General features: G+C 36.2%; 1 protein-coding gene across 1 annotated transcript in view; it reads right to left on the bottom strand.

The window, feature by feature from the left end:
- Positions 1–1,685: 1,685 nt before the first annotated feature.
- Positions 1,686–26,826, bottom strand: part of LOC149535770 (DNA binding / DNA-directed RNA polymerase) — a 105,058-nt gene continuing 79,917 nt past the window's right edge. Inside the window, exon 4 of the mRNA XM_089807709.1 lies at positions 1,686–2,621. Coding sequence (XP_089663835.1) covers positions 2,148–2,621 — 474 coding nt within the window. The 3' untranslated portion in view covers positions 1,686–2,147. The remainder of the gene's footprint in view (positions 2,622–26,826) is intronic.

The following is a 26,826-nucleotide window of genomic DNA, read 5'->3' as shown; positions in this document are numbered from 1 at the left end:
GCAGCTCTACAAATGCCATAACACTTGTAAATACATCCCTCTTTACATATCTTGACAATTGACATCAATGTAGTCCTATTTGCAAGCAACAATACAAATCTTGACAACTAACATCAATCTATTCCTCCTAGCAAGAAAAAGATTGGGAATTACGTCATTTACAAACTGCCTATCCAAATCTATAATCTTCAATGAAGGCGAAACCAAAAGTCACACCAAAATATGAGACCCCATCTATGATTATAAAAAATGAGAGCAAAATCAGAGATTATATACAAAGTTTTTGTATTATGTACAAAGAGATCCAAGACTCCATATTGCCTTTTCTAAATTTTACTCCAAGATTAGAAAACAAAAAATGTTAAGTAATATAAATGAGAAATTAGGAAAAAAATGCTATTGTACTACAAGTGACCTTGATGCACAAAATTTATCAAACCTGGCTCTAATCTACCATGAAAAATCATAGGCACATTGGTTGGGAATGAAACAAGATAAAAATAGGGACACAATTACCAAAAGAAATTTGAAATAACAAAACGGTGCCACAACAAAACGGTGCCACAACCATTAAGTCCATAAAAAGGGGATAAAGTGTAGGGGAAAAACAAGGTAACTTATTTCTAATTTCAGAATGGCTTGCTAATTTCCAACCACAAAACAAGTAGAAAAACAAACTGAAGTGATTTTCATAGTCCGAAAAGAAAAACTATTTAGGAAAGGGCTAACTAATCTAGAGAGAAATCATTTTGAAGAGCTTCGGGCTGACAAGTATACTAGAGAATAAATCATTTCGGAAAGCAAAGCTCCCACATAGAGTATATGTGCTTAATAAATATTTATTTTAGCTAATTCATTTTTTTATTTTGATACATGATTAACTATAGAAATACTAATATATATGTACCATAGATTAAATGTGTTTTGAGAACAAAAATCAAACATTAATATCAAACTTACTTCAAAAGTTCTAATGTTTTTGAAAACTTATATTTTTGTTCAATTTACTATTGTATTATTATTTTATAGTAGCTAATATTTTTGTGCTAACATTAGGTTCTTTTTAAAATGTATGAAAAGTAGATTATGTACTTAATGAATTTTTAACACTGTTTTAATATTTTGATAATGTAGACTGTAAATTTTCACTCATTTTTTTAGCATTCCATTTTCTATTGAACAAGAACAAAATGTAATTTGATATTTTTATTTTAATTTAAAAAAGAAAATTATCCTCAAGATGACAAAGGGGAAAGGCACATTTTCAAAAGCTCCATGGTCTCTACTTTCTATTTACTATTTTGAGTACTTCATTTTATATTTTTCATGACATTTGAATACTTCAGTTCTCTACTTTCTATTTACTATTTTGGGTACTTCATTCTATATTTTTCATCACATTTGAATACTTCAGTTTCTTCTTTTTATTGCCTTCAATTTTTCCAAAAAAAAAATATATATTCACTTTTTTCAACCTTTCCGGAGACTGGAATAATAACAAATATCTTGTTTGGAAAGATTTAAGTTGCATTTCATACAATAATATTGTACATTTAAGCATACAAATGACCTCTGGACAATCGACATGCAAATGAACTGCATCTTTCAAAGACAGAGAAGTTGGATATGCTCATAAATCATTATTGCTACCTGTATCATATAAAATGCATCTGAAACCAGTGAAATGCAATAATGATTCATTGACTATATTCAGTTTTGGCCAAAAAAAAACGGACTGAGATGTTAAAAGAAATAAACATGAAGCTCCAGATGCACATCCCTTACATCATGCTGCATGCTCTGGGATAAAAGCTCACTGGTGTCAATGAATTATTTGGTACAGATATATTATATAGGATTAGGGCATGAGGCAATTCCATTTAAGCTATCTGATCAAGAACTGCCTGACGCTAAGAATAAAATAAAAATATGACTTCATTGCCAAGCCTGTGTCAAAATTTCTTTTCAGAAAATTATCATTTCAAGATGAACTCTCACTCAAACCAGAGAGATTAAACCCTAGATCTTATGCCTTGAAATGTTTGATATGACGAATGAGCCAAGACATTTGATCTTACGGCTCATCATGCAGGAGGCATAAATTCCTTGGAGAGAAGACCAGATATGTATTCTGAAATAAGATTCCCTCACCGGGTTTTCTTCCTCGATCGGTTTTGCTGCAACATTGGGAAAGCAAGTGGAACTGGAAGAGATAATTTGAGGCTACCCTTTAGTTTCTGAGACTTACAGCCTAGTTCTTGATAACGAGATACCAGGTCATTCATCGTTATTTTCAAATCCTTCGCAATATCCAGTGGTTCAGTTTCAAAATCATCTGCTATAAGAGTGAGGACAAGGATATAGCTGCTAAGTAGGTCCCTCTTCTCTCTTGGTATGTTTCCTTTTGTATCTGAAAATAGCTTCAAGAATTTAGCAAGGGTAACACCAGGAATTCTTGATGATTCCATCAGATGAGATGAGCCTTTGTCGTATCTGTCATTCTCTAGAGTGATCTTTGCCTTTAATAGCTGTTTGATGGCAGAAACGGGCATGGCCTTGAAGTTAAGAAGATGTGTTATATATGAGAACACATGGGCAAGTCTATCCAATCGATCTCCAGTCTGTACAAACAGCAGAAATTAGAAAGTGTTAAAGAGTATGCAATCACCTCAAATAGATACAGCACTGTAGAAAGGTTGAATGCATTGCAGCCATGCAAATGACACAATCTCCATTGAAGCAATTGATTGTTTAATCACTGTACAGAACTACTCCAAAAAGGTAAGATCAGATTCAAATGCATACTCCATCCGGAAGAATAGCAAAATAAGGCAACAAACAATCAGACGAGCTCATGCATATCAATCTACTGATAATCCCTAGTAAGATGTCCACATTTGGGGTTAAAATTTCAAAATACCTAATAATATACATGTTAGAACAGTTTTATGTATACTGATGACATAAAATTAAATTGATGTAAAGAATAAATGTGCAGTGCTAAAGCATAGCAATATGCTCTTAAAAAGTTATTTTGCTCATCACTCCCAATTGTATCCATTAATTTATCTTCTGATCTAATTCCTGAAATTATCATAAAGTTATGCCTGTTAAGATATGGTAGTGTCGGTCAGGATTCAGGATAGACCTGGCAACTGTATGTGTGTGCATATCAGTTCACATATACACACATATCTACAGACATAACCATTATACTTGCCACCATCCTTGAAATTACCTACTGCCCATATCTTTCTAAGTTGTAGTCTGAACCTTATCTTTTGAATTGAACATTCTAATCAATCATCCATTAAGATCGTGATTATGATCCTTGCAATAATAAGAATGGCGTCTAGAGTTAATTGTTAAACTAATAAACTCAGATTAAGATCTGTCTTTGTAGTAATTTGTTAGTTTAACATTTAACACCCAATTAGGATCGAGTTCTTTGAAATGTAAACTAATCTTGCCATAGTGTCTCTTCAGACCGAATAGACATATCCGCCTCTGATTGACTATTGGAAAGCATATTTATGTGATCAAAATCAAGAGATATGGACCATTGAAATACATAAATAGTTCTATCTCTGCTAACGAACTTCAGAACAAATCAGTAATATAATCTTCAGGACTTTTATCTCAAATCTGAACATTCAAATTGGTGCATATACATTGTGATAGCTATCACTTGCATACAAGACAATCAGATCAGCACTCTGGAAATTTATAAAATAACAGTGATATAAAGTTTACCAGTAAATTTACATGGTATCAAAGCAAGTTCAAATGTCTGGGGGTTCTGGAGTTCTTCAATCATGATGTGGGCTGCTTGATATTAATACCAGTGATTTCAGTGTATGGAGTGATATCATTCCACATGTTCAATCGTCAGATGATAATCTTCCCTTATCTTTAACATGGCATCATTCTGCATGGTATCTTATGTGGTCGCAAATGCATTGTGAAACCCACCATGGATGGAGGCTTAAATATTTTATCAAACTTTAGTATTGCCATGAGTAGATCTGCATGAGAAAGAATCGGATCTTACCTCCAGTCGGACTGGAGATTGCAAGGCGGCAAAATGAAATTAGAGATAAAACATTATTTTGGCGTAGCCATTTAGGTATCAAATCCATATTTTTCTTTTAGCATGAAGTTCCAGATTGCAAACGCAAAGGCTGTGGCTGAAGGATGTAAATCCTCAGGTCTAAGCATTGGGACATAGCCCCAATACACCAGAAATTTTCTGTGAAAGAGAATTGTTTGCAGAACCGCACTGTAACCTGGGTGCGCGCACCCGGGTCAAAAGCCTTGCGCACCCAGTGCGCATACGCACCCGGTGCGGGTGCGTCACGCACCCAAGCACCCCCGCCCGCGGCTTTTTCGCTGCCGCACCGGTCGAGCACCAGGTGCTTGGGTGCTTCCCGGGTGCGAGGGTGCACCGGTGCGCCACAGGTGCTCGCGGGGTGCTTCCCGGGTGCGCGCGGGGTGCGTCAAGAAGAGGCCCAATTTTTTTTAAAAAAACAATACTTCTTGCTTTTTTTTTTGTTTTTGTTTTTGAAGTATGCTAAACCTAATTTGGTGTGGGTCCCATGTAGTCTATTTGAAGGCTTAATAAGACCAATAGATCTCTTCTTCATTTCATCATTTCATTTCACCATTTTGGAGCAGCAAGGAGCTAAGTGAGAAAGAGTGTTTGGAGGAGCTTGTGAGAGATTAGTGGGTGGTTTTGCAAGGGATTGCAAAATCAAGAGGAGTAAAAGGAGCAAGAAAGTTTGATTTGGCAAGTGTCTCCTCAAGTTCGAGCCTTCAAGATAGGTTTTTTTTATTTTACTTTGTTTTTTTTGTTCTAAAAATCAATTTATAATTTTTAAATTTAGTATTTAGTATTTAGTTTTACTAAGTTACTTTCAAGTTTCAAGTTTCATTCTTGAATCTTGTTGATACTTGAATCTTCTTAGTTCTATGATTTTTTATTTTATTATTTATATTAATTTTTAGTTTTTTTCATTGTTCTTAAAATAAAAATATGGCAATATGGCATATGCTGAAACGTATTTAGTAAAATACATTTCAGCATATGCCATATTGCCATATTTTTATTTTAAGAACAATGAAAAAATTTAAAAACTAAAAATTAATATAAATAATAAAATAAAAAATCATAGAACTAAGAAGATTCAACTATCAACAAGATTCAAGAATCAAAAATAAAACTTGAAACTTGAGAGTAACTTACTTAGTAAAACGTTTCAGCATATGCCATATTGCCATATTTTTATTTAATATTTTCTTTTAGTATTTTACTATTTAGTTTCATTTTTTAATACTTTAAATTTTTAAATAGTAAATGCTAAAATTAAATAGTAAAGTTTTAAGTTTTAAATTATTTTTACTTGGGCTGAAATGTATCATGATCATTTTTATAATTTTACTTTCATTTTGTGAAATGCAGTTTTATAAATGGCTTCTAGATCCAGCCAAAGTGCAGAAGACATGAAAATTAATGAGCCAAGTGCATCTGATTATGAGCCTGAACTTGAGCCTGAAGGAAGTGATCATGGGGCTGATGTAGGTGGTCAATCTGAGCCTGCGGAAGAGCCTCCTTATGTTGCACCAGGGGTGCCTTCTACTGATTGCCCTTCAGAGATTTTGAGGAAGTATGCTAGGGGTCCTTATGACCCAAAGTCCCCTCTTAAACAGTTTGATACAAAAATTACATGCCCTACACCTTCAGGGGGTGGCACATGCAAATGGAAGTGCAATATATGTGGAGCAGAATGGTTTGGCAGCATTACAAGAGTTAATTCACACCTTTTTTGGAGTGGCTATGGTGTGAACCCATGCATGTTCTTATCAAATCCTGAGAATGTCAGATACAGAATTGAAGTAAATAATCTATGGGGCATTCCTGATGATAGTGTTGTTCCAGTGCCTAGATCTTTGTCTGCTAGGCAACAGGTACAGCATATACAGCAGTTACAAGGGCAGCGAGATACATCTACTCGTATCTTGCATCAAAGAGCAGGGACTATGTCACCTACACCATCATTCTCCTCACCTACACACAGTTCAGCTGGGGACAGCAATAGGGGGAAACGAAAAGCAACTTCAAGTGGTACTGATAGTAACCCCATTGCTCATTTATTTAACATGCATGCAAGGGACCGGTTAGATGATGTTGTTGGTGATTTCTTCTTTGCCAATGGCATCTCTACACATGTGGCTCGATCTCCCTATTTTGTGAGGATGATTACCATGGCAATGAATGAGGGAGAGCCATCATATGTGCCACCAGGTGACCACAAGCTGAGGACTACAGTGTTGGATAGAGCCTATGACAAGGTTGGGATCTTGATGGAGCAAATGAAAGCATGTTGGATGGACTCAGGTTGCAGCATTATCATGGATGGGTATCATTATTATTATAATGAAGGCATGTTGGATGGACTCAGGTTGCGGTGAATATTTGATATGTTAATGTTACATTGTTATATAATATATTGAAGTATCATTTCATAATTAGCATTTTCAATCATATATATTAATAATATTATATATATACTATGCAACCCCCTCCCCCCACTCCCTCTCCTCCCCCCCCTCCCCTGAACACCCCCCCCCCCCCCCCCCCCCCCGCTCCCCCGCTGCCGCACCCCTGCCGTCCCCAAATTGAGGCTATTTTTTTCCCACACCCGAAACTTGTCCCGACGTCCCCCCGCACCGCCGCGCTGGGGTAACACTGCAGAACTGCTAATGAGTTGTGGACTGGAGAGTTATAATTTATAGGCATCTACAGATTTGGTAGCCGCCCTACACTCCAGAATTCATCTGCTGTCATTAACTAAGCGTGGGTGGAATGGTGATTGCTCAGACTGAAGGTGAACATAATTCTATTTAGTTTCAGCAGATCAGGTCCAATGTGAAGAGTTTGACGTGGGAAATTATTAAGTTACCAGGTGGCTGCTAGGAAATCCTGAGACACGGGATTCAGTTCGACCCTTTGGAGTTGCAGGTTGAACATACAATTGTCTTCTGGAAGTCTCCCTGCTCAATTAGATGCATGGAATTAGTCATCGTAGCTGGAAAAGGTGTAGGGAATTCAGAAATTCATATTTTAAACTCACAGACAGTGATAATTAGATCAGGTGTGTTGGAAAGAATGGTAAATAAATTTCTGAATAAGCTGAAGCAATACAGAACATTCGAAAATTACCAGCTACAGATATCAGCAGAAGCATAGGTAAGATTGAATCTTAACGGATCGGTTGTTGATAGGTCTATGGCACTATGCTGATGCACACTTCCAGCTGACCCTTCTTCCACTCCTTAAAATTGGTTGAACATATTGTATAAGTTATTGGAGTGTTGACAGATGTTTGTGGGCTTTAAGAATAAGGTGTCATTCTTGAGGAATTTGTGGGCAGAAAGAAACTAAGTCATGACAATCTTGGGAGATGTGTGGGAATACAGTTTGGACTGGAAATATTCAATCTTAAGGCATAAATTCGTTATCGTACTATGTAATGGAAGACAGTGTAGCAATTGTTGGTAACTGATTGTCTACATTTATAAGGGTATTGCATTGAAGGAGCTGGGTGTAACAAGAAAAGATTGACATGGAAGTGAGACCGTTAAAGTCGCATGACCATTTATTTTGGCATCTCAACTCCTTTAAAATGGCATGAAAATTTTATTTTGGCATGGGTTTCTCTAATAATCATATGTTCAGAACAGGGCAAATATAAATGGTGTTGCAAGTTTGACCAGTTTCCAAAGCAATGACTAAAAGTTTTTATGCATTTGAATTTTGCATAGATATCTAATGTCATGATGCTTTGTGAGTAAAATATAAGATGTGATCAAATTTGGAACCAAAACTGTGACAGCAAGTTTTGATTCAAGCTATGGTCTAACCTGAAAAATTATCTGCGAATACGGTATATAGGAGTATCAAATTGATGATGATGTGTGACTTTTATAGCTGCTACCAAATATGTTATGAATGGTGTTGATAGTGGACAACACATCATTCACCCAGGAGAATAGATCCATGTTTGCCAAGGTTGTGATGGGAAATGATTTGTCCAGCATTCCAAGTGTCATGGAATATCTGATGTCACATATGAATCCAAAAGGAAAGAGAGAATCATCTGGGACATGGAGATCCGTCACAATTTGAATGTTTCAAAATGTCTACTAGTACAAAGGAGGCATTGATAATCTTAAATTGTAATGCTCTGGCTACTGGACAGCGAGAAACTAAATTTAAAATAATGCCAAGAGTGGTGGTTGATTATCTTTCACAGGGCTTTGCCTTGTATGTTCTCTGCAGACGATATCTATCTGACTGTTGGATATATACAGGATATTGGTTTTGCTTTAAAAATCTTAGGTCATGAAGGTTGAAACATTCGTCTTCCGAGGTCAGGATTTCCATATTCTGGCTCAATAATGGCATACGAAGGCACTGAAGTCAAAATGGGATGATTTATGCAAGGTTATAGAGACAGCTAAAAGGTTGGACGTATTGATCATCTAAGATGAAGTATATGGTCATCTTAATGTTGGTGAGAAGCCATTCACTCCAATGAGATCTTTTGCATCTACTATGTCAGTGCTAACCTTTGGGAATGTTTCAAAACAATGGATGGTCCTTAGGTGCCATGATAGTTGTTTGTCTAATTGTGATCCTTGTGACATTCTGAGGAAATCTAAGTTTCTTCAATGAGTAGCAATTCACATTCAGAGGGAGTTTGACAATCTGTCACAATTAAACTTGGAAGACGGGAAATTGATGCATGTACTTGGAGCTTCAGAAGGGAGCCATATTAGAATGAATGTCTAGTGTAACCAAACCTAGTGATAAATCCACAGTTTATTAAATTCACTCATATTACTATGGAATCAGACAAGTACATTTGTATACAGGAAAGTGATCCAATAAACAAAGTTGTAATCATTGAACAAATAATTGTGCGACTGTGACAAGGAGACCTATCATAGTAGATTCAGTTCTGATGCATCCTGTATGAAAGTCATATAGGCTGAAGAATAAAGTCATGGCTTGCTGCCATAAAGGCTCACTTGACATCACATATCTAGAAAAGTTTCTTTAAAGAGGAAGGATTCTTAATTTCTTATCCTAAAATGCATCTGGTTCTTCGAACGGGAAGAATCAAAATTCAGAGAGAAATTAACAGTCCATCAAAGGCAAACCTTGGACAAGGAGGTCATAAGTTTGATATCAGATTCAGAGGGAATCTGACACTTCATCAGAAGTAATCAGTAATCATGGATAAGAAGGTCACTAGGTTGATGTGTTGTGGAAAAAGTCACATCGTCATTAAGATCCCATTAATGAATTCTTTCCCGAGAAGGATAAATTTGAGGTACAATCTCTTATAGCATTCTTTTCTCAGATGAAGAAAACTGAAAAATCAGCCCTTGCAAATCTTCCGTGTAAAAGAGAAGCTTGAAGAGAATGCCCCCTTGTTTCACCCTCTGGGAGTAGTTATGGTGAATCCACTCTCTAATACAATTCATGGTGGATGTTGTGTGTGATGCCATTACAACACCACATGAGAGAATCAGTGGTGACTCCATGTACTCTTTTGTCATACGTGTGACTCTATGACTTTATGGGGCCCTTGTGTGCATTACTAAAAGGTGACGATCTTTTTGATAATATACACTTGTATACAACATTGTGAGCTGACGATTTTACAATGTTCACTATTATGACAAATATCATGCTGACTTGATATTCATGGAAATGTCTTGATAGTTAATATCTCTTGACTTACTGATAGACATCATGCTGACTTGATATTGATTGTGTATCAATATGGTCTTTATGAGATAATCATGTTGGATACTATGAGACGTAATATCTGTGGACATGCCATGACATGCTATGGTAGACATCATGTGACATGATGTCAGTGCACATACCATAACAAGGATCTACAAATATCATGTGACTCGATTTTCTATATACTCCTTGATGTCACGTGCTAGGTGATATCTAAACTGGTTCATACTTAGTTACCTTCCCTAACTAAGAGGGAATGTTAAAATATGGTAGCATCAGTCAGGATTCAGAATAGACCTGGCAACTATATGTGTGTGCATATCAGTTCACATGGTGAACTGATATTCACACATATCTACAGACGTAACCATTATACTTGCCACTATCCTTAAAATTACCTACTGTCCATATCTTTCTAAGTTGTAGTCTGAACCTTCTCTCTTGAATCAAATATTATAACTTGCGATTAATCGATCATGCATTAAGATCATCATTATGATCCTTGCAATAATAAGATTGGAATCTAGAGTTATTTATTTAACTAACAAACTCAGATTAAGATCTGTGATTGTAGTAATTTGTTAGTTTAACATTTAACAACCGATTAGGATCGGGTTTTTTGAAGTATAAACTAATCTTGCCATAGTGTCTCTTCGGACTGAATAGACATGTCCACCCCTGATTGACTATTGGCAAGTATATTTATATGATCAAAATCAAGAGATATGAACCATTGAAATACATATATAGTTCTATCTCTGCTAACGAACTTTGGAACAAATCAGTAATATAATCTTTAGGATTTTTATCTCAAATCTGAGCATTCAAATTAGTGCATATACATTGTGATTGCTATCACCTGCATACAAGACAATCAGATCGGCACTCTGGAAATTTATAAAATCAGTCTGATATAAAGTTTACCAGTACATTTACACTGTCCATTTTCCAAGTGAAACTTCAGGCCCGCCTATTTTAGAGTTTCTCGTGTAAAGATGTGTATGTGATACACAAATTGAAATAACATTATGCTCTAAACAGGTAATAGAAAGGGAAGATTCACCTTTTAGCCTTGAAGCTGGTTGTCCACCTCTCTCAATTAAATGTACTTACTAGTTCCATCTTCTGATATAATTTCTAAATGGCCAGCAGTCTTCTCTACTCGTTTTCAACATGAATCTTTTATCCCAGCTATGTTTGATGTTATTGTGTTATTAATATTATTAGACCTCTGTATCTGTGATCACAAATGGATCTGAAAATGTGTTCCAAGTCGCATTACAACTCCATGATGAAGAGTGTCACAATCTGAGGGGCCATTTTGATGAAGCATGTGTATCAGGGAAGAATGAGCAATGCTTTTGGCTTGTGTACTAAATTGCCATTTCTAGCAGGGTACGAACATCAAACCGCCGATTCTGAGCGGTAGCAGTTGCATAACCACTACTATGATGAAAGTAAGAGTGTCATCCCACGGTACAGACACAGCCAGTAGAATTCCAAATTCTGTGTTTTTTTCTCTTCCTTGCATCCTCGCAACTTATAGCATCCCTTTAAAAGAATCAAAGTCGATATAACTGGGAAATAAGCAATGGGGAGATACAATCCCAAGCATCCAAGAGATGTACAGGTCAAAGAATTCAATCATATTGAGTGATAAGTACGCTGTATCAAAAAAAAGAGGGGAATGCAAGAGTTGGCGAATGATCTTTGGAGTTAAACACTGGAAGTACATGTTTCTCGTACTCCAAAGAAGCTTAAGATTGTAATTGGATTGGGGATGGTAAACAAAGAGGCCATCGGACCCTCACTCTGCAAGAGTTTTTCCCCAAATATTCAAGTTTTTCCAGGGCCACCTTCATCTCTTTCTTTCTCTTGTTTTCTCTTGTTCCTTCATGATCAGTTGTTTTTTTGTGGAAAGTTGTAACTAAATTTGTCAATAGCTGAGGAGTTGTTGCCTTTTGTAAAATAAATTCAAGGTGGGAAGAGATGAGGAACCTCTGGATGGAGAAGCTAGGTTCCTCAATTTACAAGCTGATGTAGCAAGGATATCTTGACTCAATGGAGGTATTGAAAAGGATCACACAGGATCTCACGAAGAAGTTGTGCTCATTAAAAGACACCAAGAAAAAAGAAAGTCACCCTGAGGAAGAGGAAAAGCAATTCCATGGAGAAACATATCATCAAATGATAATTCAGTTCAAGGCTAAAGCAAAGATTGAGATTCTACCATTTGAATAGGAGGTAAGTGGAACAGAGCTTGATCCTTAGATGGCACAATTGTAAGTAGATTTAAGCATGCACGCTCTTAGCGTGGAACAGAAAACCTCCAGGACCTCCTTTGCTAGATTATTAATGGCAAAGCATCCTTAACCTAGTTGAAAAATCTTTTACACATTCAAAAAAATAATTAATAAAAAGCTTTATATTCAATATGTCAGAAAGGACAAAGTGTACAGAAAAACACTAGGCTCTCAAGGAACATCCAAATGGAGAGGGGGCTGTGCAGGATGAGGATGTTTAATCAAGTTTACATATTGCTTTTTAAACCCCATCCGATAGAAAAACAAATAGCACAAAAGTGTGAGGCATATTTGGGGGGTTCGGAGGCAAAACTTGGAATCAGAATTGCCTGGTCAAAGAATGAGGGCACTTTTCAAGAAGCTATAAAAGCGGAAAAAAAGGAGCAAATATTTAGTTTGAGCTGAAGATACTCGGGACTCAAATACGTACAACCATCCTTACAGAGTATACTGTCAGCTAGCATGCCGAACTCAAGCAACATCAATGTTCACAATGCTTTAGTCAAAATTCAGTTCTAATTCCAGATTTCAATTTTATGAATAAATTGGCAAATATTTTTATATTCCCTAAGTTGGTTCAAATAAATATTAAAACATAATGTTACTTTATATTATTATAATAAAGTAAAAAGTTAAAAATAAATTTAAACAATGCAACCCTAAAAACTAATTAGGGTTTGCAGCCAATAAAGCAACAGTTTGCAAGGCAATTTTAATCATTCCAGGTTATTAAAATTTCTTTCATTAGGGTTTTTAGAAGATTAGAGGCTCAAGAACAAAAACTCTTGAGTTTAATCATGTTGGACAATGCCCCAGCCTCCATGAAAAAAGAAATTAATTGTCTATTCAGATTATTGAAGTAATTGGTGCTTAAATTGTTTTTGAATAATTCATATTGTGAAGGAAAAAATGAGAATTTTACCTCATAGAGTTCAGATCTGAGAATTTTAGAGTTGCATGAGGTTCTCATTACATTCCAGCCAGCCATACAAATCCAGTAGAGGCTGAAGTCAACCTTTGTAATGTCCCCTCTTTCTGGGACATTATAATTTTGTGTTGCCAGCTCACTTCGCCTAGGTTTTGGGGGCAAAAATGTTCTTTATGGGTTTCAATTCGAGATTTGGCCTAGACATTTCTAGTTTCAGGCCCATCAGAGCAGTTTTGGCAGATTGTTCGGATGCTTACTATTTTTAGTGAGTAAACAGAGCTCAGAATTCTTGGTATCTCAGTGTTGGTTTGGAAGTGTCTCGCCGAGAGCTTTCCAACGAACTATTGTACGTGCTTATCCGAGTTCATTTGGTCAGTTATTTTGATGCCTAGTGATTATATGGTTTACTAACTAAGTGACTTCTAAAGTTCATTTAACTTGTCACTTTATTTATAAAGAAAAAGGTACTATGTTCACTTAGAGGACTAAAGGACAAAAAAGGTGCTTTATCCCACATTGCCTAAAAGGGTATGCATCACATTAGGAAAAGTGATAAAGGTACAATAGGCTTTGCATGGGGAGCTATGAAGACTATAATATTTAAAAACACATATTAATCTGCGAGCTAGAAATAGTAACTGCTTATCTCTTTGAAGACACAAACCCTTGAAGAAACATTTGGAGGTTGGACACAAACCTAGCGTTCTTACAAGTTTTATCTACATTTGCCAATCTGATTGTTATTGTTGTTTATAAGATTGGATTTTTTTTGGATTGTTGTGCATTATTGTATTGCTGTTGTATAATACAGTAATGTATTTGGCGGCTATTTGTGTTAACTGCTGGTTTATATATGTACTTCTGAATATTGGAGGAATCAAACAAACTTTTCTGAGTTTTCCTGCATGCATATCTGCTGGTTATAAATCGAAAGTTCTGGAATTTATATCAAATATTGGTTTTTTGTTCATTTTTAAATCTGCACATTTATATTAAGGGTTTTTTTAGTAAATATCTGGAAAGGGATATTACAATAGTATCAGAGTCGTGCATTCCTGCCAGCCTGTGAAATTATATCAGCAATTAAATTGCAGAAGGAATTGACACAACGAATATATGCTATTTATATCAAATCCTAATGGTTGCTAAATGTGACTGGATTTGTTCTTGAGGACGAAACCCCTAAGGAATAAAAAGTGAGACTGGACAAAAACCAGTACTCACGTGCATATTTTCAGAGTTAAGTATCGGATCGATTCACATCAGGAGAGTGTAGCTCTAGTTTTAAAAAAGGTGATTTTGGAAAGGCTTTAACAGTACATACAGGTCAATATCTACATTACAAAGATGTTTGGACAGCAGAGGGTGGTTCCAGTAATATGATGACAGTAGAAGGTTCAGTTCAAACGTAAGTGACCTCTCCTCCATCAACGTCATTTCACCTTTCAGTACCAGGGGATATTCAAGAGTGTAGCGGTTAGTGGAAACAGAATGTTGCCGGTTCCCTCATGGTAACATTTCATATGAACATCGAAGTTGGAGTGTAGCAGGTCGAGTGTCAATGAGCCCAATTTACAGTATAGGTGATTTCTACAGTGGTAGCACATTTCATGGGTCAAGGGTGGAAGTGTTTTCAGGAAGCCGGTGGAGTTAACATCAGGTCACGGGATTCACAACAGAATAACCAGGCAGCGGGTACTGGTGTGAGGATGGAAGCAAAGCACAAGCTGTGAGTGTGGTTGGAGGTGTGAATTCTATTCAATGTCAGGCAGCTGAACATGGGCCTTAGACGGTGGTTGGAGTGGACTTAGTTTACCACAGCTATCACCCTAGAGTTTATACAGTGGTATGGGGGTAGAATAGTGACAGGGAATACTTCATAGAGACGTTGGTCTGCAAAGAGATAGTGTGTCGCAGGGTGGTAATACCGAACGGCAGTTGATGTATTGAACGACAGCACCTGCAAGACGTCATATCCCAGAACTCCAGTCATGGTAATAACATAGAAAGGAGGGATTAGTCAATCAAGGCAATCAGGTCCAGCAGACTACAGGTTGTGGGCAGCGTCTGAGATCAGGATGTGACTATTGGAAGCATTGTTGGGTCAAAAACAGAACTCCAGCAGATATGAAAATACAGTAGCATGGTCATATGTTAATTTCTGTCACTCTCAATCACGTTACAATAACATATCAGTACAGCTTGTTCAAAGACTTGGTTTTCATGACAACTGTTTGACGAAATTCCATTTAGTTCAAGTGTATTATTTCTCATCAAACCAGCAAAGGACATTTCAGTGGTAGCGTTTAAATTTCAAAATGGTTTTGAAAGGCAGCCGAGAAAGCTGAGAAAGCAGGTTTAAATAGCTGAGAAAGCAAGTTTTCAGTGGGAGCGTTTAAATTTCAAGGATGGTTTTGAAAGGCAGCAGAGTTTGATTTCTACCCAGAATAAAGCTAGCTTGTTGAAAACATCATCTTCCTTAACAAGAAGTTTGGATGGTACTGTGGTGCATTTTAGAGAATCAATATTTAAAAGATACCAATAAACAAGAAGCTTCAATGTCCATTGGAAGGGAAGACCCAAAGCAACTAGAATATAAAGATGTATATGAGAGAGACATTATTGTTGTGTCTAGCAGTGTCAGAGAGATAGGTATTATTTCAAATAACCATTAAAGGCCTTTTCAAGCAGTGAATCCAAAACCATTTTGCTACCTCACGAAGAAATATGTGGAATGCTGCTGATTGTGAAAGGACTTCATACAAGCAACAATACAAAGCAGATCTTGATCAGTCTTTCAATACAAGTATAGAAAGACAGGAAGTTCTTGAAGAGACAAAACATGGCTAAAACAAACCTTCAAAAAAATAAGAATTCAAGGTAACACTCGGGATGGGCAAATCAAAGATCCTTATGAATGTAAAACTGGGTATCCAGAAGTTCCTTTCCTGGAAGAAAACAATGAGATATCTAAGAAACAACTAGCTACACTAATCAAAATAGGTGCAGTTTGCAAAAGTAAGCCTACAGGTAGAACATATGAAATAGGATTAGATCCGTCTCAGACACATGAAAAGCTACATGGCAGAAAAAGTGGGACGAGAGTTTATTATACTAATTAATGAATATGACGAGAAACATAATATCAAGAGTGAAGCTGATAATGGTGATAGGAGATCAGTGACCAAGAAGTCTTAGAGAGTGGCTAATGTTTCTCAACCAGTAGATAATGAAGACCAACTAGCCCAAGACTCCCAACTTGATATTAAAACTGAAGTAAGGAAACTGTACGATGATTATAACAAATTCTCGTCAAAGCTTCAAAAAAAATTTCCTTTCATTGATTATGTGGACTTTCAGCTAGAGCTGCAAAACAAAACGAATATGACAAGAAACAAATGCTATGATTTGGCTCGAAATCTCCTTACAGAGGACAGTTACAAAAATTTGCATAGAAAAGATATCAATCAACTTAATAGTAATACTAAAAAAGAAGAGCAACCTCCGCATGATAATATGCAAAATACTAATGATGGCACAAGTATACTAATAGGTAATTAAGAAATAGAAGTATCTTATGGAGCTGTTTACACTAGTCCTTCTGATGAGCATGTAGATGGCCCATGTAGAAGAGTTGACCAAACCGCCAACATTGGCAACTCCTCATCTTATTTAGACATGGAAAACACCGGCATCTTATTTGGTAACATGGAAATTAACTTGGATGAATTTTATAGTGATACTAGGCTAGAAATTATGTCAAATTTTGAGGAGCAAATGGACCACAATGTTTGTAGGATAGATGATCTAGCACACGTTGAGTTAGAGGACATATCTAAAAATTTTGTCCCCTTAGGTGATGAAAAATCAGAAATTTCTATCGAGAACAGCCCATTTGTGTTCGAAGGAGATGGTCAAAAACCATTAACACTCCTAGACTTATTGGATATGCTTTTGGTCAAAGAGGACAAGCTTGTCCAAGTGTTGATAAGGATTGATGATTCTTCCAAATGGATTGAGGATCGCAAGCGGAAGATTGTGATAGAAGAGAGACATGGGAATGTATGTGGTGTCACAAGTCCTCTTTTACATATTATTTTTGAAACTTTGAAAATGATAAAATATGATTACTTGCAACTATTAATGGATAGAGATCTAGCAATAAAATTTGGAAAGGACAAGGAGAGTGAAGTAGATGAGCTATGATTTCAATTGAGCTTAACACATTACTCCATCCACAAAGCTGAGAATCAAACGAGTGGGGCAGCCACAAATGAAGAAGATAACCGTGGTTCAAGGGCACAAAAAAATCACACAAATCATTAAAAGAATTCATAGTGGGTAGATGTGAAGGAAAACAATGTAATTCAATCACGTGTTCCCCATCTGAGACTTTCCATGATGAGAAAAATTCTATGGACCAGCAAGTTGATGACTCTGGAAATTCTGATTTTTATGACAGCGGCTGTACATTTTCACATCAGCACATGGTTAGTGATGCAACAAGTGAGGATAATTCAGAGATTTCAATTAATGTTGAACCTTCCTTCTATAAAGACTTTGACATAAGTGATGGTATTTATGGTGTAGTAGGAAGCTCAGATTTATCCTTAGCATGCTCTAACGGATTTTTGAGCTTACCCAAAGATTTATCACTCAGCTCTTAAGAAATGGCCACGGCCTACTTGTTGATTGGTGATTCTACTTGTTGGCATATTCTAGTTATCAGTGATTTTCCTGCGTATGTTAGTAGTATTTTCGTTGATTCTATTTGGCCTTCAAAAGTCAATGAGTTATTTGTAGAGGGGTGGGTAGAACATACATTACCCTACGTTCCACTTCAGGTGTCTACATTTTTTATTCAACAGTATATTGAAGACAGTGTTAGCATTCATGATGTTGGTGATTCACCAACCACTCTTTCCCTTACCCAGGATCATGCTGATTGGGTGATCGGGGATCCATGTGTTAATAGTATCTTACATCTGGTGGATTATGTTTTATTGTTACACAATCACAAGATTATGATCTGTGTGTTTCAGCCTTCTAATACATCAGAGTTCTAGAGATTAGGATTACTTCGTTTTCACCAGGGTGATGTGGTGGAGTCAAATTGGTCGGATCTATCATTGTCATTCGTACAAATATTACAGGAGTGGTGCAATGGTACAGTGGTACAAATATTACAAGCGTTGGTCAATAGTATCTCAAACAGCGTATGAGTTGTCATTTGGGATCCAGGTGGAGCATCCCTATGTATTACCTTTTGTCGGGGAGCTAAGTGGAGAGTTCGGTTGCTATCATCTTGGGGTGGATAATGGTATGTTGTTGAGCTCCCATCTTCACTTGACAGTAGAGACTCACAAGGTCACTCATGGAATGAGGCATTCATTCTGACTGATGGTATTGGCACACAGGGCAGTATAGCACATGGCAGTTGGTGTCCCTTTATGGTAAGACTTGGGATCCTGGCATTCAGTTATTTGGCACATTGATCCCTATTGTACTTTTTCACCATTCTGAGTTTGGCAAGATGCATGCTAGAGTACATCGACTGAGGAGTGGAACCTCTTTCTCGAGACGAATATGGGATCTTGGCATTTGGTTTCTGCAAGTATGAGCAATTTTCTTGAGGGCAAACAATCTTTGAGAAGGGAGGCTTTGTAATGTCCCCTTTTTTCTGAGACATTATAATTCTATGTTGTCGGCTCACTTCACCTAGGTTTCGGCAGCGAAAAAGTTCTTTACGAGGTTTAGTTTGAGATTTGGCCTAGACATTTCTAGTTTCAAGCCCATCAGAGCAGTTTTGGCAAGTTGTCTGGATGCTTACTATTTTTAGTAAGTAAACAAAGCTCAAAATTCTTGGTATCTCAGTGTTGGTTTGGAAGCGTCTTGTCGAGAGCTTTCCAACGAGCTATTGCACATGCTTATCCGAGTTAATTTGGTTAGTTATTTTGATGCCTAATGATTATATGGTTACTAAGTGACTTTTAAAGTTCATTTAACTTGTCACTTTATTTTTTTTTAAAGTAGGTACTATGTTCACTTAAGTGACTAAAGGGCAAAAAATGTGCTTTATCCCACATTGCCTAAAAGGGCGTGCATTGGGAAAAGTAATAAAGGTACAAAAAGCTCCACATAGGGAGGTATGAAGATTATAATATTTTAAAACAAATTAATCTGGGAGCTAGAAACAGTGACTGGTTATCTCTTTGAGGATGCAAACCCTTGAAGATACATTTGGAGGTTGGATACAAACCTAGCCTTCTTACAGGTTTTATCTACATTTGCCAATCTAACTATTATTGTTGTTTATAAGATTGGATTTTTTTTGGATTGTTGCACGTTATTGTATTGCTGTTGTATAATATAGTAACGTATTTCGCGGCTATTTGTGTTAACTGCTGGTTTATATATGTACTTCTGAATATTGAAGGAATCAAACAATCTTTTCTAAAATTTCTTGTATGCATATCTGCTGGTTACAAATCGATTAAAGTTCTGAAATTTATATCAAATATTGGTTTTTTGTTTATTTTTAAATCTGTAAGTTTATATCAAGGGTTTTTTTAGTAAATATCCGTAAAGGGATATTACAACCTTCGAGGAAGAGTATTTTCACATGTTTTTGAGATGTATGTTTGTCAGCCTCCAGACCACAGAACAGAGTCATTGAGGGTAGAATTGAGTGGGAATTATTTTCCAGCAAGACAACATAGTGTATATGGCTTCCCTACAGACCCAGCAAAGCTGAATCTTGCCTGCAGCAATAACATCAAGCTTGGATAACAGCACCATGGCAGTTTGGAATCATATTTAGTACTGCAGCATTCTATTTCACCTAGCAACAACCCTAGAAAGTCAGCGGCAGTGTGCTTTGGTAGCAAAACCAGAAACTTGCCAATGTTGCATATTTGCATATTGAATCAATAATACATTATTAACCCGGTACAGCTCCTTGGTTTATCATTATGCTGGAAAAATAAGAATTTGATGTCATTTCAAGTTAATTGCAATTAGTTTACAGCTATTGTGTTGAGTATGGTGTGTTGTTGCACTTCATATCTGCAAATTGTGGAAAAAAATTGAAAAATCTGAAAAAACAAGAGAAGTACAAAAAATTACAAATTGCAAAAAACTCAAATAAATCAGTCCTATTCATCATACACTGTCAAAGATTAAATAATATCAAACAAAATCAGAATTTGCCTTCGAATCCCTACTTGTCATCTTTCAATGGTATCAGGGTTTGGATCTTGCCAGCCTGTGAGGTTAATTCAAGTTGTGTATAATTCAGTTGGACTAGCTTCCAGATTAGACAGCATCATAGGTCTTTATGGCACAGTTGTTCAATGATAAACAGGGATGGAAAGAGTGTTAGGAACACAACATATGATGAACCATAAATTGTAGCGGCTGAATGACACAATGTCAAGAAAATTTTGGCATGCTAGTGGTCCATCTCCATCTACAAGAACTACGAATCCTCATGATTCACCAAACAATAAAGCAATTATGACCAACTATGAAAGCAATAATGACCAACTATGATAAGTATTGCTCCCTTCCTCAAAAGATACAGAACATGTTTTCACTCAGACAATCTTGGGTATAACAGATGAGGATGAAGTCGACTTGAGAGTTTCAAGTCCATATCACTATCAAGAAAGGAAATTAATATTAAATGATGGAAAAAGCCATTGGTCACAAATTGGAAGAAATTACAATCAGGCATCCGCCCATTAGAGATGTTGTAAACGCAACACCAAGGCACGAGGCCTTTTCTGATATTTATAACAGCAGTTCTAATGATGAGGTAACATCTATTCACATGGAGGTAATGATATTGATGATTGTATTCAACATGAGAATAAAATGACATGTTTAGTATGTAGGCAGTCTGATTTTGAATGTCATAGCAGCCAAGTTGAAAACTTCTTTGAGCCGCATCTATCTAAGCATGAGAAGAATCAAGATTGGGTGTTGTTTGATGATTACAATGGAAGGATGGAGGAGATTCCCACAAGTTTGATTCGGGTTGGTGATAGCTTACACCCTCCTCATGATATTTTAGCTCTTTCACTCAGGAATAATCATGAAGGCCCAGATGCAAGTGTTAGACATGAAGCTTTTTATGATAATGAACTAGAAGGGGTCATAAACATAACTAGAATACAAGATAATAATTATGAAGTTCATAACAGAAGTGACATAACTCTTTTTTCCCAATTTATGACAGCTCTTGATCAAGAAAACTAAAATGATTTGCTCCTATAATTGAGGGTACATGTGGTGCAAGCACAGGCCATGATGGTGTGAATGATATAACAGTCTGATTTTGCATACTTTGCATAGGTGATATAAAACACTGTCAAAGACTGAATGAAGATTGGTTGTACAGAGTTACCCAAGCAAGACAGCATTTGCAAGAGGTCAAGGAAAGATGCAATCAGCTTGATATTGCAAGAAGACAAAGAGATTCATACATCCAATCCTTATTACTTCCACAGGAGGAAAGCATAAAGGTACTTCTTGATGGTGGTAATGATTTTGTTGACGTCCCTCTTAGTGGGCCAAAAGATCAAGAGGCATCTTTCTTGAGTAGTGATGGTATACCTACTTCATCTTTGAATTTGTCCCATATATCCTTTAATATGGCAGCCATCTCTTTGTTGATTGGTGACTTCATAATCTTCAATTCCTTATTGACTAGTGGCTGTCCAAGTTGGAGACATATAGCACTCCCTGATTTGGCACTCACTACATCAGCATCTATTCACATGGAGGTAATGATATCGATGATTGTATTCAACGTGAAAATAGAATGACATGTTTAGTATGTAGGCAGTCTGATTTTGAATGTCATAGCAGCCAAGTTGAAAATTTGTTCGAGCCACGTCTATCTAAGTATGAGAAGAATCAAGATTGGGTGTTGTTTGATGATTACAAGTAATGGCCCCTTTCTCTATCCATGTTTTATAAGATAAATTTCCATGAGTGATGATATATTTCTACCATATCCCTCTGAAATGAATTTGAGTTTCATTTATATACAGTCCATGGGAGTGGTTGCTTCCAATTGGACACACCTCTTCTTTAATTACACCTCCTCATGATTAACTATAGGTAATTTTATTTCATATATTCTTCTATTATAACATATTAATTATGTAACCTTAATTAATTTTATATTTAAATATTGAATAAGATACATATTATTATTATTCCTCTATTTACTTATTATTATAATTATCATTCTAATTCATCTTTATATTATTATCAGTATTATTATAATATGATTAACATATTTTCGTTATAACTATATTATTTAATATATTGTAATTAAATTATTCTTATTTATATATTATTAATTTATATTTGATGGGGTTATCACAGTCATCCACTCTGGAATTCGCTTGTCCTCAAGCAATTGATTTGATCCCCATTAATTCATAGTTTGGATTAATTCTCGTTTCTTGCATGTGTTAAACACTTACAAAGTAAACATGTTAGTATATAATAGCCTGTGCAAGAACATATGAATGAAGAGACAAAGTAGACGCATTAATGGATGAAGACACAAAGAAGACACGAAGCAAACATATTAATGCAAGATGCACAATGTAGACACATAGTATACATGTTAGAATCCTGTTTACATTTTGAAACAAGGTAAAGAAATGTTTTGCCACTTTGATCATGAATGTCACGCTCCTTTCCCTTGTCTTGAAATCAAAATTTGGCCAAATAGGTGTCATAACTATCTCTGATACCAACACACATATCTTTCCTTAAAAGTTGGCAAAATAGGTGTGATACCTATCTCTGATACCAATGCATAAATCTGTCCTTAATAATTGGTCAAATAGGTATAATACCTATCTCTAATGCCAATACATAAACCATTCCTTAACAGTTGGCCAAATAGGTGTAATACCTATCTCTGATACCAACGCATAAATCTTTCCTTAATAATTGTTCAAATAGGTATAATAACTATCTCTGATACCAATACATAAACCATTCCTTAATAGTTGGCCAAATAGGTGTACTACCTATCTTTGATACCAACACATATATCTCTCCTTAATAAGTTGGCCAAATAGGTATAACACCTATCTCTGATACCAACACATATATCCATCTCTATTGTGTTAGCCAAATAGGTAGCTATACCTGTCTCTGATACTGACATCAATAGATTTCCATTTACTTCATCATATTTGCCAAGTGGGAGTTCACCCACCTCTAATACAAATATACGAAGTTATAATCCTTCCTTTATGTGATACTTCTTAATTTCCATTAACAAGCTATCACTAAATGTGAATTACTTTATAATCCATTTATTTATATCACTACATATAAAACTATTCAATTTATCACTTCTAATAAAATTCCATTCAATTATATATATATATATATATATTTCATTATCTACATGTCATATATTACTTGACTTAAAACAATATATATTACATATTTGGAAAGAAGCCTAAAAAATAAGATTATTCTTCAATAACAATATCATATACACGAGTGGTTTCCTATCGTACTTACCTCCTGTTGCATTTTTGTTGACTTCTTTAACCAATGACATGAACGTTCATACAAGTGATGGCCGATCGAGATTCACCCTTATTTACTGATGGTACTCCTTGTCTTTCAATCTATTTTTATGCTTTATTGGGCTTCATATCTCTTCCTTTCCCATATCGTGGATGGCTCCTCATTCACATCAAGACCTTGTCTTACTTTACCGTTAATGTTTTATTGAAACCTTTCTTTATAATTCCAAATTTGTTCCTCGCAGTCGCAATTTATAACCTTCCTTTCAAACTTTGCAACATTGCATTTAACAACAGTGCATTGGAGGAGCATAGGCATTGCAGACAATGAAACCATTTGCAAGAAGACATCTATCACAATGATCAAAATTGGTTCTCATACATTCTAGTTGTGCACGAGAAGACACTAAGCACTCTAGCAGAAGCATTTCCACAAACATTTGGTAGCCTATGCTTCTAACCTTCATTTGAGAACGTCTAGTCATTTGTGAGTTGAATGTAGTCCATTTAGACGTGACGCTTCTATTCCCAATGATCGCAATCACGTCTCTTTAGTCTCTAATGAACATAATGTTGTATTTGTTCTATGGAATGTCCACATTTTTCTAGTATACGCCGGCAGTGACAAAGATCGCAAACTTGTCTATGCTATTATTTGGAGCAGCATTAACAACAAAATTAATAGTGATGTAATTTTTGCTTCCATCTTGTGCCACCATTACGTAGTTATCTATCAAAATTCTGTCACAATCAATGAAACTCTCGCTAAGATGCCTTCTGTCCATGCGAGACAACCCCAATAGAAACCCATTATCCATCGATCCTGAGGCTGACAAAGAGAAGTCTAGGCACATTCCAAAATATAGCTTTTAATTGCAAATGGAATTGAATAAGATGTTCGATGTAAGTGCATGCCACCGGGAATATCAATAAACTATAGTGAATGTATCTAAACATTCTCTCCAAGTAAATTTGAATGCTAACGTCAAGAACCTCTATTCGATAGAACATGTCATACTTTGGTGAGATAAACATGTGGATGTTTGACACGAGCAATCCATCATTCCTCACCATAACTCTATGTATAATAAGAGATGGAAAAACTTAGTACATAGGGAGTTGAGGATGTACATCCATGACTTCTCTTCATCATCAAAAGAGTAGAGATCAAAGTGAATTCTTATTGAAGAGATGATTTTCCTGTTGATAGAGTCCATTATCGAAGAAATCCCTTTCAAATTATCAAAAGACATTTATAGAATGATGTATTATATGTGTTATTCCATCCGAAAACTCATAGAAGTTGCATCTAGTATGTTTGTAATACTACATGTCTAGCACTGAGATTTATTGTTTAATATTTGTACATCGCGAACAACTCTCTTTATGGAAAGATTCTATGTATCCTGGCTTATTTCTCATCACTACACATACCCAACCTTCACCTTTCATTCTCGCATGGTGGCTACAATGTTATTTATGTTCTAAAGGTATGAGAGTGATCATGAAAGGAAAATTGTTGTGACTATAAGGATATTGCGAACCCACTGTTTCTTAGAGCTTTGAGGTGCTACACTGAGTCACCTCGATGCATCAGTAGACTTAGAGCCTTGATGCACTGCACAAATTTGAATTCCATGTGATCGCAAGTAGTTTTAACAACTCAAAAAGGATTAATGTGGGAGCAAACTATAATCGAAGTCCTCTCTAGACTAAAAAATCACACGCCGGAACCTTGAATAGTCACCTCAACTTATTATACAGACAGTAGAAACTAGGCTCAAGATGTAGCAATCTTAGATTGCCAAAACTCTAATATCCGGCATGCCTTGAAGCCCACACAGATATTGATATGAACAACGCACATGACTCAGATGAACATACCTATGACAATATTCCCATCCCTCTAGCGACATCATTTCATATTCAATTATTTTGATTTTTGAAAGATCCCTAAGATCAAGTGGCTCTGATACCAATTGTAATGGCCCCTTTCTCTATCCATGTTTTATAAGATAAATTTCCGTGAGTGATGATATATTTCTACAATATCCCTCTGAAATGAATTTGAGTTTCATTTATATACAGTCCATGGGAGTGGTTGCTTCCAATTGGACACATCTCTTTAATTACACCTCCTCATGATTAACCATAGGTAATTTTATTTCATATATTCTTCTATTATAACATATTAATTATGCAACCTTAATTAATTTTATATTTAAATATTGAATAACATACATTATATTATTATTCCTCTATTTACTTATTAGTCCCTGCCTATCTATAGGCAGGGAACTAATGTTTTCACTAAGGGTGACAATTAATTTTTACAATCAAAACTCACTACTTCCTAGAGTTTAAAATCACTTTATTTTTTAATTCATTTTTCCTCTAACTATTCCTAAATTTTGATTGGCTAATAACAAATTTGTCAGGGGTAAAACTATTTTTATGAGAGAAAAATTAGAAGAAAAATGTCACCATCTTCTACAACCTTCCATCTTCTTCTACAGTTTCAGCCGGCCAGTGTTCGAATCGCATAAACGGAGATGCCATGTATGAACCACCACCCTCTAATGGCAGAAAGTTTGAGTCAGAGATTGATGGCCTTCTTACAAATACTGGGTATACTGTCAGGGCCTCTGGTTTGGCTCATGTAGCACAGCGAATGGAACAGCTTGAAAGCGTCATGCGAGCCATTCAGGATCCTGGGCTGAACTGTTTGGCAGACAAACTTATTTGCTGCAGTTAACAGACTTTCCAAAGAAGGTTCCAATCTTTGCATTGCCATGAAATACTCACCAAGCTGGGCTGACAGAGGCTAAGATGGGATGCTCGCCAATGAGTAGTGAGGCAGAGAGGTGAGTTTGCTGAGGGGGGAAAGAGGGCTGCGCGGACCCAGACCCAGACCAGAATCCTTCAATACAACATCAAAATATTCAAGTCCTCTTTCCCAAGTTCCGTCTTTAAAAGAACAATTGTACCCAAATCAAACAGAAAATCAACACATCCAGATGATTTACAAATTCACTGAGCCCATGCACTCCACTCTCCAGATTTAGAACCTTCATCATACAAATTCAGTCTTCCCCACTGAGAAGTCATAACCAACTTGAACTCCACTCACTTCACATATCCGTTTGTTCTTTCAATTCGCATTCAGACTCTCATCGTTGTGCTCTGGTAAAAGCTCCGAAAAGAAAGACA

The sequence above is a fragment of the Cupressus sempervirens genome, chromosome 10 (assembly GCF_028749045.1).
Source record: "Cupressus sempervirens isolate cs-2001-9-10 chromosome 10, ASM2874904v1, whole genome shotgun sequence".
NCBI lineage: Eukaryota > Viridiplantae > Streptophyta > Pinopsida > Cupressales > Cupressaceae > Cupressus > Cupressus sempervirens.
The sequence above is the reverse complement of the archived record's forward strand: the minus strand, read 5'-3'. Positions and strand labels throughout refer to the sequence as shown.